Source organism: Choloepus didactylus, chromosome 1, assembly GCF_015220235.1.
Source record: "Choloepus didactylus isolate mChoDid1 chromosome 1, mChoDid1.pri, whole genome shotgun sequence".
NCBI lineage: Eukaryota > Metazoa > Chordata > Mammalia > Pilosa > Megalonychidae > Choloepus > Choloepus didactylus.
In genome coordinates this window covers 240,006,596-240,026,325 of record NC_051307.1, presented here as the reverse complement: position 1 = coordinate 240,026,325, position 19,730 = coordinate 240,006,596, and the positions used below count along the sequence as shown (strand labels likewise).

The following is a 19,730-nucleotide window of genomic DNA, read 5'->3' as shown; positions in this document are numbered from 1 at the left end:
ACTATCTGAACAATGTCAAGTCAATGTCTTATAAATATAGAATATTGGGGACCTAATAATAAACAGTAGCCAGTGAGCAAGAATGATAATCTAATATGCTCAGATATGTTAATGAGGGTGAATGCAAAGATGTGGTAATGGATAGGGGTGACGATTGTTTGATAATGGGATCATAAGTATCAGAGCTGTACTGAAGGCGATTAGGATTGAAAGAGGTTTAAAGGCATGTTTCCCACAGATCAGCACCACAAATATAGATAGGTACCTACATGATATACTTCTAAGATATGACACTAGTACATATCTAATACAGAGAGTTGACAATGGAAGGGTACAAGGGAAAAATCTACACATTGAATACTATAATTAATAGAAATACCATATTAGTGTTACTCAAATACTAGGGACAAATAATTAAAGGCTGACAAGAGCTACAAGATGTTTGGGTTGTGAGAATTGTTTAAAATGGAGAGTGATGAGGTGGTACAACTAAGTGATGATACTGTGAGATATGGATGGATTATCGTGGATATAACATATGCTATGTGAGCTTAGGAACCCCTACTTTATAAGTCAAGCCCTCAATATTGAAACTTGCTCGGATGAAACTTATGGTTGTAGAGGGGAGGCTAAGCCCACCTGTAATTCTGCCTAGCAGTCACCTCCAGAGAACCTGTTTTGTTGCTCAAATGTGGACTTTCTCTCTCTAAGCCTAACTCTGCAAATAAATTCATCACCCTCCCCCCGATGTGGGACAGGACCCCCAAGATGAATGAGCCTTCCTGGTGACGTGTGACATGGATTCCGGGAATGAGCCTGACTCTGGCATCAAGGTATTGAGAATGTCTTTCTGACAAAAAGGGGAAAAAGAAAGGCAACAAATTAAGGTTTTAGTGGCTAAAAGAATTCAAATAGAGTCAAGAGGCTATCCTGGAGGTTACCCCTACGCAAGCCTCACCTAGATATGCCAAAAGACTACAGTATGATAAGCCTGTCAACAGTAGTCCTGAAAACCCTACACAAATTTGTTCTACAGCTACTTGTTAAATTCTAAGTTGAAAGCTACACCTTTTTGTATATAGATTTTACAATAAGGAATAACAAACTATGGTCCTATAACTCATGACAACTTTGGAAATTTCCTATATATCTACTTTTAAATCGTACTTTTAAAGATATTACCTTCCTGTATATATATTTCATAATAAGGAAATAACCAAAAACTGTGGAACTGTGACCTATAATATCCTTTGAAATTTGTTAACTAGTTGTTAAACTGCACTTAGAAAGTTATCACTTCTATGTATGTAAGTTATATTCCACAATTTAAAAATCTGATTTAAAAAAACGGGATCCTTCTCTGGATGCTATTTTTTAATTTTTATAGCACGTTGATAACTTTACTTGAAACCCAAGGAATTGCTGAATTCCAAATAAATATTTCGTCTTGAAATACACAGCATTCTCAAAAGAACTCTTTAAGGTTAGAAATGTATGAAAAACCCTGAAGAGGTTGGAGTCTGTAATGGTTTTCTGTTTGTTTTTTCAATTCAATAAATCTTCAGTTTGGAAAAAAAAACTTCATGTTTTAAAATGAGTTGAAATTAAAAACATGATAGAAGCTATATTAAAGAACATAAAATAAAATCTCAAAAATTAGATGGCTGGAAACAACAAAATGACAAAAGGAACAATTAGAAATACAAGAGGAATTATTTCAGAACTTTAAAAAAAAAACTGGAAGAAAACAAATGCAAAGACCATGTAAAGTACAATAAAAGAAAGGTTTTTAGAAAACGGGAAATTTATTCAAATCAAAGAGGAATAAAGTGCTCTTTTTCACTTTAATTATTATTCTTATTATTTTTGTGTGTGTGCTAATGAAGGTGTCAGGGATTGATTTAGGTGATGAATGTACAACTACATAATGGTACTGTGAACAATCGAATGTACGATTTGTTTTGTATGACTGCGTGGTATGTGAATATATCTCAATAAAATGAAGATTTAAAAAAATTTAATAAACAGTCAATGCAATCCCCCCCCCCCAAAAAAAAAGAGGAATAAAGAAGGGACAAAAAGGATTCAAGAGAAAATGATAGCTCTAGAAGCTAGATTATGTTACATATATATTACACACACAATAGGAGTCCACAAATAAGAAAACCAAAGTAATGGAACAAAACAAATACTGAAAATATAATTTCAAGAAAAGCTCCCTGTAAATAAAAGAGGACTTGAACCCACTTTTCAAAGGGCATGCCATGCACTGGGAAAACTGATTCAGTATAGTCAATACTGACAATACGATCTATGAAACCACTGGACTTTAAGGATATATTCTAAAGTCCTTAATTTAAAAAGGATGCAGAGGAGCTAGGATGGCAGCATAGAAAGAAATGGAAGCTAGTTAGTCCCCCTGGAACAACTAACAAACAACAGGAAAAACTAGTAAATAACCTGGAATAACTGCAGGGAGACAACGTGACTGTCCACTCATCATCCACCAACCTGGATTGGGAGGAATGCCCAAGATCACAGCATAAAATCTGTAAGTAAAAACTGCGGACCCACGCCGAGAGCCCCTCCTTCACGGAAGCCTGAACTGCACAGCTTCGCAGTGCAAGAGAGCAGCACTTGCTGAACAAGCAAATATACCTCAGCCCAGCTCCAACTGGAGTTTTAATGTTAACCACTCAATACAGACTACGAATACCCAACAAGCCGACAGAGGCTTTTGGTGACAACTGACCTTGGAGAGTTGGGACATATGTATCTCGGGACAGGAAGCCCAAAGGATAGGGTGCTATCTCTGGCCGATGGGTGAATCTGGGAGCTTCCTGTCCCTCTCTCTCTCTCAACCTGGGCAGCTCAGTGGAGAAAGCCTCAACCGTTTTCAGCTCGCAGTGCTCTGCAGTAGAGAAAGCCTCAGCCATTTTAAACTCGCAGCACTATAACCCAGACAAGGGGGGAGATAGCAAAGTCAGAGAAACAAAGAATCTACTTATATGCAAATGACCTCTCTCTAGTGGGCATGTCTTCCCAAGTGGAAAGAGGTGGGGCCCAGCTCTATTACCTGCCTTCCATTCAAAACCAGACCCCAGAGCCTGGGGGAAAACAGCCACGAGCCACACCTCCTTACACCAGCCCATGACAGGCTGACAGGTGCCACCTGCTGGGAAGAAAAGCACAGGGTGTGTCAGTCCTCTAAGACACGCCATCAGGGAAACCAGATACTGAATATTTCCTCCTTCTGGAACCTGAGCCTATTCTCATCTGGGAAAACCTGACTGGGGTGGCCTAGGAGGTCAGATGCCTAGACAACAGAAAACTACAACCTACACTAACAAAAACGAAGCTATGACCCAGTCAAAGGAACAAACTTACACTTCAACTGAGATACAGGAATTTAAACAACTAATGCTAAATCAATTAAAAAAGTTTAGAGAAGATATTGCAAAAGAGATAAAGGCTATAACGAAAACACTGGGCGTACCTAAGGCAGAAATCGAAACTTCAAAAAAACAACTGGCAGAATCTATGGAAATGAAAGGCACAACACAAGAGACAAAAAATACAATGGAAACATACAACAGCAGATCTCAAGAGGCAGAAGAAAACACTCAGGAACTGCAGAACAAGGCACCTGAAAGCCTACACACAAAAGAACAGATAGAGAAAAGAATGGAAAAGTATGAGCAACATCTCCAGGAACTTAAGGACAAAACGAAATACAAGAAGCTACTATCATTGGTGTCCCAGAAGAAGAAGAGAAGGGAAAAGGGGCAGAAGCAATAATAGAGGAAATAATCTATGAAAATTTCCTATCTCTTATGAAAGACAGGAAATTACAGATCCAAGAAGCACAGCACACTCCAAACAGAAGAGATCTGAATAGGCCTATGCCAAGACACTTAATAATCAGATTATCAAACATCAAAGACAAAGAGAAAATCCTGAAAGCAGCAAGAGAAAAGCAATCCATCACATAAAAAGGAAGCTTAATAAGCCTATGTGCAGATTTCTCAGTAGAAACCATGGAGGCCAGAAGGAAATGGTGTGATATATTTAAGATACTGAAAATAATTGCCAACCAAGAATCCTATATCCAGCAAAACTATCCTTCAAATACGAGGGAGAGTTCAAAATATTCTCTGACAAACAGACAATGAGAGTGTTTGTGAACAAGATACCTGCTCTACAGGAAATACTAAAGGGAACACTACAGACTGTTTAGGAAAAGACAGGAATGAGAGGTTTGGAACACAATTTTGGGTGATGGTAGCACAACAATATAAGTACACTGAACAAAGATAATTATGAATATACTTGAAAGAGGAAGATCAGGAGCATGTGGGACACCAAAAGAAAACAGGAGAGATAAAGACTGGGACTGTATAACTCAGTGAAACCTAGAGTGTTCAACAATTGTGATAAAATATACAAATATGTTTTTTTCACGAGAGAGAACAAACGAATGTCAACCTTGCAAGGTATTAAAAATAGGGAGGTATTGGGGGAAAAATACAATCAACATAAACTAGAGACTATAATTAACAGAATCATTATATTATGTTTTCTTTTATGTAACAAAGGCAATATATGAAGGTAAATGCAGATAAGGCGGGCATAGGGGAGAGGTGTGAGACTCTTGGCATTGGTGGTGTTGTCTGACTCTTTATCTACTATGATCTAAGGTTATCTTTCCTTTTGCTGCTTCCTAGCTGTCATGTTTTTCCTTTTTGTTTTTTTTTTTTTCTTTTTCTTTTGCCTCTCTACCTTCTTTGACTCTTCCTCCTGCTTTGTGAAAGAAATGTAGATGTCCTTATATTGATAGTGGTGAGGGTGGTGAACACATAAATATGTGACTATACAGGGAACCATCGATCGTTTACTTAGGATGGAATGCATGGCGTGTGAACAAAACCATCTTTAAAAAAAAAAATGGGCTGATGAAGAAAACTTGAGGGCAATATACTGAGTGAAATAAGCCAGACACATAAGGACAAATATTGCAGGGTCTCACTGATAGGAACTATTTATAATATGTAAACTCATAGACATGAAATATAAGTTACCAAGATATAAAATGAGGCTAAAGAATGGGGAGCGGTAGCTTAGTATGAGCAGAATGTTCATCTAGGATGAACTTAAATGTTTGGAAATGAACACAGGTGATGGTAGTACATTGTGAGAATAACTAACAGTGCTGAATGGTGCATGAATGTGGTAGAAAGGGGAAGCTCAGAGTCATGTACATCACCAGAAGGAAAGTTGGAGGTTCAAAGATGTGAATGAATGTGTAAAACAGTAAACCTTGTGGTGGGCTATGTCCAAGATTATATTAGAAATCTCTTTCATGAACCAGAACAAATGTATGACAATGTAACTAGAAGTTAATAATAGAGGGGCATATAGGGAAAAATATATATATCTATTGCAGACTATACAGTACAGTTAGTAGTATTTCAGCATTCTTTCATAAACAGTAACAAATGTACCATGCCAATACTACGAGTCAACCTTGGAGTGCGGGGTGGTTAGGGATATTTGAGGATTTGAGTTTCCTTTTTTCTTTTTCTCTTTTTTTTTTTTTCATTCTTTGTCTTTCTTTTCTGGAGTAAAGCAAATGTTCTAAAAATTGAACAAAAATTAACTGTGGTGACGGATGCACAGCTGTATGACGGTACCGGGGCAATTGATTGTCCACCATGGATCTTTGGATAATTGTATGGTGTATGAACAATCACAATTAAAATAATAATAATAAAACAACAAAAAAGGATGCCTATTGCATACTTTTATCTTTCTGAAGTTCAAGAATAGGGAAAATACAGTCAAAACAGAGGTTATTACCTCAGAGAGATGGGTGAGGGCAGGCTGACTGGAAAAGGGTACTGGGGGATTTCTGGGATGCTAGAAATGTTCCATATTTAAATCTGGGTGGTGATTATATGGTCTTCCATATGCAAAAGATTCATCATGCTATACGCGTGAGATTAGTGCACTTCACTGTATGTATGGTACAACTCAATAAATAAGTACATAAATAACTCCTTAGGAAACCCAGACAAAAACACCAAGGCACTTATGTGGGAAAGAAATCAAAACTGAGATTGGACTTCTTGATAGCAAGACTTTACATTGCTAAAGACAATTGAGGTGCATTTTAAGATATTCAAAGAAAGATGTGAGCCAAGGATTTTACATCTAGTAAAAATGATCTTCAACTATAAAGATAACAAAACAGTTATTAGCATGAAATAACTCGGGGTATATTTTTCACATGAATCTTCCTTAGAAACTTAGAAGAGTACAGGCTTTAAACAACCAAATATGAATAGGGACTGATGGTTGGCAAAGAATTTGTTTAACTGTAGAATCAAGACTAAATGATGGCTATTGAAGAGAACCCAACACTATGTACCTGTTATATGCTCTGGCAGTGAAGACGTAACTATCAAACAGGGGAGGAAAGAGAGAATGCATAAAAAGTAAAATAAGCTCACTAATTATCTATAGGTACTGAATGGAAATAGATATTATTTTATGAGATATTTATTTTATGAGTCAGAAGGTGGAAGCAACCCAACTGTCCATCAACAGAAGAACGGATAATCAAAACATGGTATATACCTACAATGGAATATTATTCAGCTGCGGAAAGAAATGATTTGCTGATGAATGCTACAACATGGATGAACCTTGATGATATCATGTTGAATGAAATCAGCCAGACACAAAAGGACAAATATTGTAGATTTTGCGACAAAATACTGAGAATAAGCAAACTCAGAGGCAGAAAGAATAGTGGTTACCAGGGGCAGAAGGAATTGGGGAATGAGAATTTCTTGCTTAATGGGTATGAGTTTCTCCTTAGAATGATGAAAATGTTCTGGAAATAGACTGTGAAAGTTATGCAACACTGTCAACATACTTAATGGTACAGAATTGTACACTTAAAAATCATTACAATGATTTTTAACTTACCTGCATTTCAGCAAAATAAAAAAAAATCTACTTTAAAAAAAAAAAAAAAAGAAGAGCTACTCTACTAAATTAAAAAAGAAAAAAAAAAAAAAAAAGGAACCATGTTCACTAAGAACCTATTAAGTTATGAGAAGGATGCAGTACAGGGCTCACAACCCCAATCTCAGGGAGTTGCCAAACTGGACTTGAAAGGAATGAGAAGGAAAATAAGCAACACATAAGTCCTTTCTCTGAATTGCACTTTCCCCAACTCTTTGGATTCAGATTTGCATGTACTTCCCAACTTATGTCAATCCCCACATTCCACAACTGTGAATGGGCAATGATGTATGTTCTGTGTCTGACGAGGCAGAGCTGGGCACCTCCTCCTGCAGGGCTTCTTACACCCATCAGCTCTTCCTCCCTCCCACAACCAGCCTCGACTCCCTGCTATGTGGTGAGGGTGGTTTCCAACCTGTATGGAAACTTTCTGCTCCCCAAAGATACCACAGTGAGCGAGAGGTGGGTGTTTACTCGCCTGTGTTATCTAAGATCAACACTGGCAGCTCCTGCCCCAGAGACCTCCAGGGTCAGGGTTAAGGCAAGACTTCATGTTTGGATGGGTGCCTGGTCACCATAGTTGAGGTTTTGTTTTGTTTTTTGGGGGAGGTGCGGAAGGGTGGGAGTGGCTCTGAAAAAGCTATAAGTCTTCTCTGGAGACTCCAGACTTTTCTCTACATTTCTCCACCTTCAGCCCCTCTGGGTCCTGGGGCCAAGAGTTCCAAGCTCAGGCTGTCAAGTAGGGCCACTGAGGCCTGCTGGGGACGTGCTTACAGTCCGTTGCCACTAAAGGTGGGATTTCAGCCACCAGTGGGTTGGTGAAGAGATGTTTTTCAACTGGAGGACCTCAAGTGACCCACATTCTACATAAGGGCTTCATCCGGCACAGCCTATGCCCTCACTGTCCCTACAGCTTCTACAACAGTCCAACCTACTCTGACGTCAGTTGTACCATCCCAATATCCTCCTAACTGTTCCCCCGCCCCAAGTGCATCCTGCTCAGGGCAGGCTGGCACACTAAGAAACACCAGGCCAAGCAGAGTTACCACATATCACCCAGAAGAAACAACTGGGGCTTACTCACTATTTCAAATGATGCCTCCACCTGCTCCTTGGAGGGGGTGGTCAGGAATGTGTCGTGGCACCTCTCTGCATCCTCCCTTCGCCTGCAAAGTGGTACTTCCCTTGGTGGAGCACAGTGAGAATTACCTGAGTGTGCTAAGTGCTTGGCAAAAGCACCTTTTGCTCAAGGTGCTCAAGAGGTAAATGGAAGCCACACCAACATCAGTCCACAGAGAACTGTGGAGTGTCGGCACTGCACAGGTCTTGGAGATCTCTTGTGGCAATAATCTTCTTTTCCCACAAAGGGGTAAAGTGTTAGCCAAGATCACACAGCAGCAAAGCCAGCACCAAACCCTAGCACTCACACTCTCCTCCTCCCCATCTAAACTTGGTGCCCCTCCCTATGCTGTTTTCCAGTGACAGCTGGAGGAGATTCACCACTCAAGCCAACCCAGCAATTTCCCGGTGCATTTTGACCTCCATTGTTGATTTCTAACCAGAGGACGTGAGCATTTTTGGTTCCCAAGGAATGTAAAGTAGCCCCCTGGGAGCAAAGCTGTCCCTGCGGTGGGGCTGCTTGTTTAAAACAAACACCGGGCTTCATATATAAGGACCAGACCATCACCAGCACCATCTGCACCAGGAGTCCCAGGTAAGCACTCTCTCAACTTTGTGTTTGTTTACAGGTTTAACTTACTGTGCCGCTGGCCATTCATTTACCTTCTCAGCAGGCCCATCTAAGTGAAGCGGAGGTTGGACAACCTAGGGCAGTCTGGCTGTTCAGGGACAAAGTTTGGTTCAGGAACTGCCACCTACCACCACCACCATACCAAGTCCCCAGCAGACTTTGCTGGTTCCACTTCACTGTCCCTTGTGAAGAAACTTGGTGCAAACTCCTCAGGGCCTGGGACAAATGACATTGGATGACCTCCGTCAAATCCCTTTCCCAATCTAGCCCTGACTGTTTTGGGGAAGACAGAATGCGTTATCTTTCAATTCTCTCCTACCTTAACGGAGGTAGGGAGATGGAGCCCCTCTCTCAGGGGCGGGAAGAGCTTCTCTATCGCAGGTCCTCAAGTCCCCTCACCCTGTCGGGTTCCTACCCAAGTGAATTGAGGCACATGGAGGGTGGAAGAGGGCTTGCTGCCTGGGGCCCCTCTCTCCCCCAGGTAACTCCGTATCCAGCCCAGCTGAGACCATGCTCTCCCCAGCTACCCTCTGCAGCCTGCTGCTCCTCACTGTGCTCTGGGCCAACATGGCCAGGGCAGGCTCCAGCTTCCTAAGCCCCGAATACCAGAAAGCCCAGGTGAGAACTCCCCCACCAACCCAGACCTCTCCCCACAAAGCCCCACCTCCCGATGATAGGATATCTTCCTTCAGCTTAGCAACCAGCTGGGTGACCCTGGGCAGTGGCTCAACCTCTCTGAGTTTCAGCCTTCTCCAAGAGCACAAAGCAGGCCTGTAGGCATGAGCCCAAGCCCACACCTGACTCTGTTTCCAGAGGAAACGGGGCTTAGGGTCTATACAGAACATCTCTTTCCAGCAGAGAAAGGAGTCCAAGAAGCTGCTGACCAAACCACAGCCCCGGGCTATAGAAGGCTGGCCCCACCCAGAGGATGAACGTCAGGCAGAAGGGGCAGAGGATGAGCTGGAAATCCAAGTTGGTCCCTCTGCAGTTTTGTGCTTTTGTGGTGGTGGGAGTTGGAGGGAAGAGGGAGGGAGACAGCCATGAATGGGACCCATTTACAAGCTATTCAAGGAATAGCAAAGAGCACTGGACGAGCTGAGCTCTGCTCCGGGATCTATGAGGACAAATGTCTAGAAGTCACTTTACTACCACAGAACGGGGCTGTCCCGGGAGGCATGAGCAGAGAGGGAGTGCTGGAGGGCTCCAGGTACTTCTAAAGGAAAGATGGCAAATACGGTGCCAACAGGGCAAGACATCCAGGAACTGACAGCTGGTCACAGACCAAAAGCGTTTCTCCCCCGACAATTTTTTGTTTTAATCAGGGCCTCTAAGGCCTTACCTTGAGTGGACAGGTCACCTGGCTGCCAGGCCTTGCTAAACCCTCACCTGGAGATGAGGAGGCGACAAATCAGGTCTTCTCTAAGGTTCATTTTTGCTCTGGCAAATCTTGCGTGGCACAAGGAAAAAGTTTAGACAGCTCAAGAATTGGGAAGGGGGGGTGGGGAGTGCAGGAATTTTAGGAGTTGTCTGTGTAATCTTCCTGAAAGGGTGGCTGCAGTTAAAGGAACGGCTCTTACAAGCATTTAGGTGGGGATATCTCTTTGCAGCTAAAGCAGAATTCCCCTGGCGTGGCATTTACTAATGGCCGTTTTGCTGTGCCTGTGTACAAAGATTTAATTGACAAATGATTTCACCCTTATTACATATCATTTAATCTCTCCAGCAATCTGTTTGGAAAGTAGGACTCATGCTATCCCCACTTTATAGACAAGGAACAGAAGTTCAAAGGCAAACTTGCTTGCCTGAGGTACCACAGCCCGTGAGTGGCAGAGTGGGCCTCAGCCAGGGCCGACTCCAGCCCCTGAAGCCCCTTCCTCCACACAGGCCTGGGGGAGAGACTGCACAGTGGCCTGCAGCGGCCTCTTCCTGCCCGAGAACATGCTGAAGCGTGTCCTCCCTTGGCCTCCCTCTAGCTATTTGCCACCCTCCTCTCCCATCAAAGATGTACACCAGCCTCAAGCTTCTAAAGGAAAGACAGCTTCCCAAGCCCTTGCTCTCTCCATTCCTCACCAGAACCTCCAATCCTCACACATCAAACGGTGGCGCATTTGAAGGGTCTGCTATCCTTTAGCTAAAGACCAGGAAACTTTCCAGGGAAGACTGCCAGCTGCAGCCAGACTGCTAGTCACCCCAGCCAGAGTTGCTGCAAGTAGCCTGGACAGGGGAAGGGGTCTTAGCGGAGATGACTCAAGGCAGGGCTGGGATGACTGGGAGTTTCCTTTCCATGAAAGCTGGCCCTGGAAGCAATGGCCCACCTACACTAGCCTCAATTAGAATCAGAAGTCTGCAATGTCTGGGAGGTGTGGAGGCTGCCACACAGGCTGTGAGCTGGATGTGCTGAGGCCAAAACCCCGCTCCTCCGCTCCTCCTAGGGCTCCACCCCTCTCAACTCGGGCCCCCCCTCTTGCTTCCCCCTCTCCCCAAAAAGTTTTCCTCCTAAAATTGAGTTTCAAACCTAGAAGAACTTTGTGACCAAGTCCTACCCCACCCCACCCTACCCCACCCCCACACACTGAACAGATGGAACGCTAAGGGCAAGAGGGAAGGGGGGTTTTCAAGTCATGCAAAGCAGGTCCCCCCAACAGTCACCAAGCCGCCTCGCGACCCCACTGCAGTTCCAGGCTGCAGCTCACGCTGGCCCTAAGAAGTACGTGCAGGTAATCTGCCCACCCCACATTGCCCATAGGCGCAGAAGAGGAAAAACTATTAACTGAAGGCAGGGAAGGAAAGGACCCAAGTTCTCTAAAAAAAAAAAAAAAAAAAAAATCAATCATGTCATTTGACAGCCACTCCACCTTCACAGAAAAGAGGGGAAAGTAAATTTTTAAAAGGGAGCAGCCTAACAGCTACTTGTGACTTCAGTTAACTTCTCTGGGCCTGTTTCTTCCTCTGTAAAACAGGAGGTACTGAGGAGGCGGCCCAGTGGACACAGGAGGCAGGGCAGACTGGAAGGGATTCAGGGCTGAGTGGTCTTAAGATCCCGCATTCTGGTCCTCCCCGACCAAGGCCCTCTGTGCTCTCAGGCAAGCCATTTAACCTCTGGGCCTCCACAGCTTTACCTGAAAATGGAGATAACATCTCCTACCTTGAGGGCAGGGAGCGGTGGACCAGATGACCCAGGACTCCCTTCTGGCACAGAGATTCAGACATCTCAGCCATCACCACATGCCAAGCACCAAGCTAGCTACTGGGGAAGCACAGAGCCACCCTCTCGGCTCCCCAGGAGAGAAAAGCTATGACGTGGCTGCGAAGACCGCACTCTCTCCCACTGATGCAAAGCTTTTTGCTCCAGTCAGTCAGTCATCTCACAGAATGCCTAGAATATAGGAAAAATGGAGCACTCCCCTTTTAGAAGAGAAGAAACTGAGACACAGAAAGAAGACTCGGCTCAGAACAACTTTCTAGGCAAAGGTGGGCTTTTTGTCTGATTTTCCACAGAAGAGAAAAAGCCCTGTGTGTATGCAAGGAAGAACACTCGGGAAAGGAGAAAGGGGACAGAGAAATTTTACAGAGGAAGAGGTGGGGGGCCTAGGAAGGGAGAGACCATCACCCCGGCTGGCATTAGGCACACTAGGTAGACCCACTGCCCCCACCCCCCAAAAAAAAATCTCCCTGCCACGCCCTGAAATTCTACAATTCAACCTCCACCCTTTTGTCTTCCAGAATTTCAAGGAGGGGGAAGAGGCAACTAGATAATGGGGGGGAGGGGAAGCACAGAGCTTTGTTAGCAAGCTCCTTAGAGACCCAGTCTAGGAGATATGGAAGGACCTCAAGGTAAGTTCCCGCAAGGGGGTAAAGGGAGGTGGGCCTGCTAGGGACCAAAGGCCACTCTCCCTCCCTCCCCTTACGAGAGAAAGCCTGAGAATCAGTGGCTCTGTGGGGGACACAGGCAGGGGAGTGCAACCCCTGATGCCTCCTGGGCCTCTCTGCCCACCTCCTAGTTCAATGCCCCCTTGGACGTTGGAATCAAGCTTTCAGGGGCTCAGTACCAGCAGCATGGACGGGCCCTGGGGAAGTTCCTTCAGGACATCCTTTGGGAAGAGGCCAAGGGTAAGTCCTTGCCTGGGTAAGGTCAATTCAGTTTCCACGGAATCCCATATGTGGGCAGACTCCCCCCACTCCCCCACCCCAGCCTCTCAAAGAGACCAAATTCCGTTTTCCCAAAAGAATGCAGGAGAGAGGGGCAGGCTGGCTATTTGTGAGTGGCTCAGGAGCAGGGTGAGCACAAAGTCTTTGTGAAAAAGCACACTGTGTCCCAAGAACTACTACTTTAGCTTTGGGGCCCCAGTTGAACCCCAATTCCCTTACCCATAAAATGTAACATGCACTGTGAAGAGTAGAAATTTATTGCAAAGTACCTTTACTGTATAACTTGAACTCACAAACAAAAAAAAAATTGTGCTATAGTTGCATTCAGAATAGGCTTCACAGCCAGTTAAAGCAAAGAAGTTTTGTTTTTTTGTTTTCTCTTGCTCTGAATCCCCTTTTGCTTTGTAAAAAAGAAACCGCCCAACTCTTTCCTGATTCAAGAGGCAGAAACGCCTGAGCTGGAAAGGAGCCCTACAATGCACCGGTGCTTCCCTCACCCGGCTGGCACCTGTCGCCTGCCTTCAGGCTGACCATGTGAGGGGGACGGGCAGGACTCACCCGGGTTTGCAGATGGGGAAACCAAGATTCCCAGCCACGAGGTTGCAGCCCAAGGTCACACAGCCCCGACTCCAAGGCCAATGCCTCCCTCCCAACCCCCATTTTAATCCAACATCTTCACTGTGGAGGAAAAGCCATCTCTGGTGGCAGTGGCAGGATGCCAGACACAGAATTCTGACTTGACCTCTTTCTTTGCAGAGGCCCAGGCTGACCAGTGATCATCCCCAAGGCCGACCCCACCTCTGGTTTCCACCTCACCTTGGCAGCAATTAGCTTGCTTGTAATGCTTTTGTGACCAACGTCCTACAATGTTGCACTAGCTTAGGAAGGGAATAAATAATCAAACTATATGCTAAACGTTTAAAATAGGAATTTATTTCACCAAGCAGGAAAACTTCACACTTCATTGAAATAAATCAATCTTTAAAAAAAAAAAAAATTCTTGTCCTATGGTCAATGGGAAGAGAAAATAAAAAAGGTATGTCAATGAGGCAGTAAGGCATGCTTACAAAACCAAATTAAACCAACACATACATGCAGATAAATTACTGAGGGACTGCATGATGGAAAGTTTCTTCTTAAAAAAAAAAAAAGAGAGAGCAGAGACACAGTTCCTATAAATATCAGAGTTTCTTTAACGCAGCTGTATTCAAAGCTCATAAAAAATCAAGGACTGTGTAGACAAAGAAATTTCAGGTGGTATTATCAGAGTCAACATCCATTCAAGACCAATTAATGGAATGATTAATAATGGGATGATGGTAGGACATACATAAGTGAAGAGCATAGCAGTGGCTATCTGCCAGCGCTAGACACAGCTAAAGTAACTACCTTTCTCCTTCTCCATTACTGAGAAGTCCTCACAAAGCAGATGCCCTCCTGATACTGGCAAAGCTGGCCATTGCCCTGGTTACTTCAGAGGTATACCAGGTAGGTGTTCCAAAACATTTCCCTCAACTCCAGCTCACAGGTGAGATTAGCCTTGCTCTTTAAGTGCCACAACTTAATTCCTGTTAAGACATGAGTCCTACTGGGAGGAGTGTCACTTATCAGTCATTCACACCATAGTGTGAACTAACTTCCCGGTACTGATGATGAAAGACAGGGTACATCGCTAAGAGGAAGAAAAGACAAAGAACAAGGAGGCTCCAAAGCTTAGCTTGCCAACTTGCCAACTCAGACATAAGAGCACTTATTAGAAATATGTAGGAAACCACAGAGTTGGGGAAAAAGCTCCATTCCCAGAGGGCTGTAGGAGGAAAATGCCTCCTTAAATAAAATGCTGGCCACCTGAAACTCAAGGCACAGCCCTAAGGGCACCAATTCTATGGGCACACCAAAACCCAACTGCCATGCCTGATCTGTGACTGGCTGCTGGCCCATGGAACATTACCCTCATCTGGGAACTTCTGAGAAATGCAGACTCTCAGTCCCCACCCAGCTCTGTACTATATCAGGACCAGCAAGATCCCCAGGTTATTAAATACACACATTATCATTTGAAACCTGCTGGCTTAGTGGCAACTTGATCTTATTCACCCTGCACAACGCACTGCAGAGTCAGTTCACCCCACCTGGATGGAAAAGGTGCTGACTATTGTATAATTCTAAAGAAAATTCAGATCTGGCCAGGTGGGGCTCTCAGCAAAACTGGCAATATATGAAAAAGGTGTCTCTTTCCTCTCTTGCTAACTTTCCCCCAAATCCTCTAGCCCTAACTCTGTTGTTGACTCCATGTGTGTGCTTGGGCAGACAACACACACTTGTACATGCGCGCGCACACACACACACTCTCTCTCTCATACATATTTCCATCTCTAGGATGACACTGACTATATAGAGAACGCACAGTGACTTAGTTCACTGAGTCCTTGTTCTCCGAAACATCTGCCCCAAAGTTGCAGTACTATCCATAGACTAAAAGATTTCATCACCACTGAAGGAATTTAAGGTATTGGAGACAGGGGAAGTAAGCTGGGGAAAGAGGGAAGGAGAAAGGAAGTAGAAATAGAGGGAGAGGCCATTCCTCAGGCCTCCAGACTGCCAGCCTCCTACCCACTCAGGCGAACAGCACAATGCACAGAGACAGGCTTGTCCTGGAGCTTAACTCCACCCACTGTTACCTTCTAAGTGTATGCAACCCTGATCATCGCAAATCATAGCCACGGCCCTCTTCACCGTCACTAGGGAAGGGGATCCACTGGCCCAAGCATGGCCAAAATGGTCCACAAAACTAGCACCAGACCTGGAGAGAAAGCATCCACTAGACTGGGGGTGGGGGGTAGGCACCAGCACAGGCCCTAACAGAATGCTGGCCACTGGACGCTTCTCCCACCAGACAAGAACTTACTTCCATCTCAGAGGATTCAAAGGTTCTCTCTGGCGTGCATCAGCCATTCATTCAAGAAACAAGTTCTGAGCACCCACCCTGGATGGGACACACTCATCTGTGTGGTGGGACGCTGTGGGCTTTGGAGTCAGGCTGGAATTTGAAGACCCGTTGCATGCTCCAGACCAAGATACTGAACGTCTCAGGCTCCTCACAGGAAAAACACCCACCACACTGTCGAGGCTGAACAAGATCGCACACACGAGCACAGCCGGACAGCCCCCACTCACTGCATTCCAGCTAGGCACAGGCACTGTTCTAAGTACTTACAGAAATTAATGCAGTTCCAGTACCAATTTTACAACAAGTCTACTTAAGAAGGAGAAAAACGAAGTTCAGAGAAATTAAGTAACCTTCTCAAGGTCGCGTGGCAGATTCATATCCAAGGCTATGTATGGTATGCACTGCATGCTTCTCCCACCATAGTCGACTGCCTTCTAGTCAATGTCACTTCCCTTGCCTAGGAATCCAAGGGATTTATTTTGTTTCTATTTTTCATTTTCCTTCATAATACACTAGGACAACTGGTGGGGGGGGCAATTTCAAGTCAACAGTTGTTAGAAATGGAATTTATCAAAGGAAATGGTCAGGGGACAAACTTGAGAAAATGTAACATTTCAAGCATATTGTTCCTGTGTCAGCTTTCTTAAACCTACTACTTGGTGCATTATTTAATGATGCTAATAACTAATGAGTGACTTAAGTGGGGTACATGGGGGATGAGTGAAAAAAAAAATCCTCCTTTTGAAGAAATTTCTATTTTGCATTTTATAATGTACCTATTACACTGGTATAGTTGCACATGTATATAACTTATACAACTTGTACATATGTGCTCAGAAGTTCCATGACAGTGCACAAAGAGGAGAACTGAGACACCCACACCAAACCACCTTCTGAATCCACTTTCAAACATCACTGACAAACAACATTTTCGGTGATCATGGTTGGATCTGGCCGGCCACCAATTCAAAGTTCGGTTGCCATCCTTGTTTGATAGAATTTGCTTATCACTGTAGATTTCACTGACCATTTGCTCTTATATTTTAAAAAAATGAGTAATGCAAAAATAAAAGTGCTGACAGTAAATGATCAGCATCAATCCCAAACTTAATAAAGAGAGAAAGATGGAAACACCAGAAACCTCAGAGCAGCAGATCGTCATCCACAAATCTATCACTGAGCAGACAGTCAACTATGTGCTCAACTGGGAAACACATGAGATAAAGCATCAACAGGAATTTCAAATTTTTTTTAGCATTCTTGAAACAGAGCCCTCTTTTCTACTTGCAGGTCCAGGTCTATTTTTCCCACTTCCACACTCGTTTTCGACTCTAACTTAGTACAAAATTAGGGGACTGAAGGCAAGCCGCAAAATACAATTTCCTCCAAAAGTTTACCCAGGAGGCATCAAGAGAGTTCACAGTCCAAAGCCCAAAGTACAAATGAGTCACTGACACCCCACATACTCGATTTTTCTTCCTCCTACTACCTTATTGGGGGGGGGGGGGTAGATATCTAAATATCTATGCACTTTTCAAAAGCTCAGAAAAAGCAGTACATCCAAGTTCCCAGGCAGTAAAATAAGAGTTAAGACTCAAATCCAGCACAACTGTTAAGACAGTGCCATGTATTCTTATATCCACAGCTTAATTTTACATAGAGGCACATGTATACTTGAGAATGTCTCCAGACATTTGGATTCTCAGGTTATAGAGCTAGCCAACAAGATTAAAACACTTGGAGAAATCCAAACAAAGTTTGAAAGTTGACTAGAGGACCCATCAGTTTATTTTCAGAAAGAGATGGCCAAAGGGTGCAGGGGGGGAATACAGAGGCATTCCGGCAGCATAGCACAATCAATCACCCATCCAAAAAACGGAATCAGAAACGCCAGCAAGCTTTCACGCCCACATAGGTAATGTCACACTGTGTAACAGCACATTAGTGATAATCCAAGAGATAAATGTATATAGCACCTTGTGCTTTTCCTTGGAAGGGGGACTGCATAGGATCAGAGACATCCATTTAGTCATCAATTTAATCCTCTAACCCAGGACTAGTTGGTTACAAGTATAGGCGGTATGGACTCATAGGGCTTGTTGTGGAGAAATAGTTAGCAATTCCCCAAGACTTTCAAGCAGAACAAAGCTCCCCCCCACCCCCGCCGTTCCCCATATTGGCAAACTGCCACGTCAGCACAGGCAAGATAACCACGCAGCTAGATCCATGTTAGAGCAACCATGAATCAAGGCCTAACTCCCAGGCCAGGGACTTGTGTACTAGGGGTAAGATGGACATACCAGATATGACATATTAAATCCATTCTATTGAAGCTTACAAGGCTCCAATGCACCTTCCAAAAACCCTTGGAGGAAACCACCATTAGTTTTTAGGATTTTAGGATGTGAGCTAGTGGCCTCCAAGAAACAGACGGGGGACCCTGGGTAATGGATCTGTCTCACTGCAGGGGATTGGAGTGAAGAAGCCTTCTGGACAAAGCACAGCGTGTCCTCACGCTTGACACTAAACCACCATGATCTTACAGGGCCTGTACTGAATGCAGCTTCACAAGCCCCAACAAGGAGCAGGGCACAATTCAGAATTTCAGATGACATGGTTGCTTCAAAGAGGAAGGAGAGGGTCTCAAACCTAACACACAGAGACAGGACAGTGAGAGGGCAAAGGCAAGGGACACGCCCAGGAGAGGCAGGACAGGGACATCTATAGACACGAGGCCTGCTTATTTCGCACAGGCAATATAACATGGCTGAGGTGCCCCAGCAGGGACCTGGAGAATTAAAAATTGATTTACCTCTCAACCTGGGTGGGGTACCACAAGAAAATGTTACACAGGATGAAACAGAAGTATTTTTGGTCCAGTGTTCCAGAAGGGAGCAAAAATGGGGCAAAGGGGAGCCGGGACACCCTGACACCAGACTAGCAGGTAGCTTCTGCTGCAAAGTGAACTCTTACTATTTTAACATACCCAAGAAGCAGCCCTGGGAGCAGCTTGTAAGTAAGGAACACATCTTCCTTTGGGGTCCTCTTCCCTCAGGAAGGCCTCTTCCTTGAGTCCTCCAGTCTGTCCTGAATCTCCACTGGCCAGTGTTTGGCACTGGAACTCTAATAAGACCAGCAGCTGAAGTCTTTCCACTCGTGCTGATGCTGGAATTGACACCAGAATACTGACAGCCAGGGAACAAAGGGGAATGACTTCACTGGTTGCAAAAAAATAAAGCACTGAAGACAGCCAGTGAATTTCCCCCAAAACAGAACTCTCACTTGGGAATTCATTTTTAGAACTGAGAACTAGGAATCAAGTTATATACCCACATGGGCTTAGAGGAGTAGGAGGGTGTCTTTATTCACAGACTGCTCAAAAACACAGGCTGCAAAGAACAGGGAGTTGGACTGGCAAACTGGCATCCTTACGTCAGACTCTTCCTTCTTCACTGACTGCCCCGGAGCATTGTGGCTGGGAAGCCAAACCCTGATGATATCAAGGGCAGCTCCCCTCAGCCCTCATTCACCCCACTCCACTGTACCCCATCCCAAAAGCCAGAAGCAGAAGCCTTATGAGGAGGTTTTTTGAACATGCTGTCCCAGCTTTCTCCATTCCAATCAGCTCTCCACACACATCCTTGACCTGGGTCACAGGCAGACTTCAAACTAAGACTGTGCTCTTTCTGTCAGGCCGCTGGTCTCCCTGGAGGGTGTAGGAGAGAAAAGGAAGAAGGTTCCAAAAACAGTTCACTCAAGACAAATAGGCTTAATGCTCACCCTGTTTTTACATGCTGCTCTGCACATTAAGAAAATGCAGCAAAACATCTTTTTGTCCTGATTTTTAAAAAA

The 19,730-nt window shown here is 44.3% G+C and overlaps 2 protein-coding genes across 3 annotated transcripts in view; one reads left to right on the top strand and one right to left on the bottom strand.

The window, feature by feature from the left end:
- The first annotated feature begins 8,511 nt into the window (after window positions 1-8,511).
- Window positions 8,512-13,915, top strand: GHRL (ghrelin and obestatin prepropeptide). 2 transcript variants are annotated; one of them, XM_037801819.1, is made up of 5 exons: window positions 8,512-8,743; window positions 9,261-9,397; window positions 9,638-9,751; window positions 12,781-12,889; window positions 13,685-13,915. In XM_037801819.1, the coding sequence occupies exons 2-5, from the start codon at window positions 9,290-9,292 to the stop codon at window positions 13,702-13,704; spliced, it is 351 nt and encodes a 116-aa protein (XP_037657747.1). In that variant the 5' UTR covers window positions 8,512-8,743; window positions 9,261-9,289; the 3' UTR covers window positions 13,705-13,915. The 2 variants fall into 2 exon arrangements, with proteins under 2 accessions (XP_037657747.1, XP_037657741.1); XM_037801813.1 differs by having other exon boundaries at window positions 9,635-9,751.
- TATDN2 (TatD DNase domain containing 2) overlaps window positions 13,842-19,730 on the bottom strand; it is a 38,593-nt gene continuing 32,704 nt past the window's right edge. Inside the window, exon 8 of the mRNA XM_037801803.1 lies at window positions 13,842-19,584. The gene's annotated coding sequence lies outside the window, so the exon portion shown is untranslated. The remainder of the gene's footprint in view (window positions 19,585-19,730) is intronic.

Bases quoted from the DNA above. Each gene is read 5' to 3' on its own strand.
- GHRL (XM_037801813.1), top strand. From the start codon at position 9,290: ATGCTCTCCCCAGCTACCCTCTGCAGCCTGCTGCTCCTCACTGTGCTC. The intron at 9,752-12,780 runs GTTGGTCCCTCT...CCCACCTCCTAG, and splicing joins AGGATGAGCTGGAAATCCAA to TTCAATGCCCCCTTGGACGT. The intron at 12,890-13,684 runs GTAAGTCCTTGC...CTTTCTTTGCAG, and splicing joins CCTTTGGGAAGAGGCCAAGG to AGGCCCAGGCTGACCAGTGA.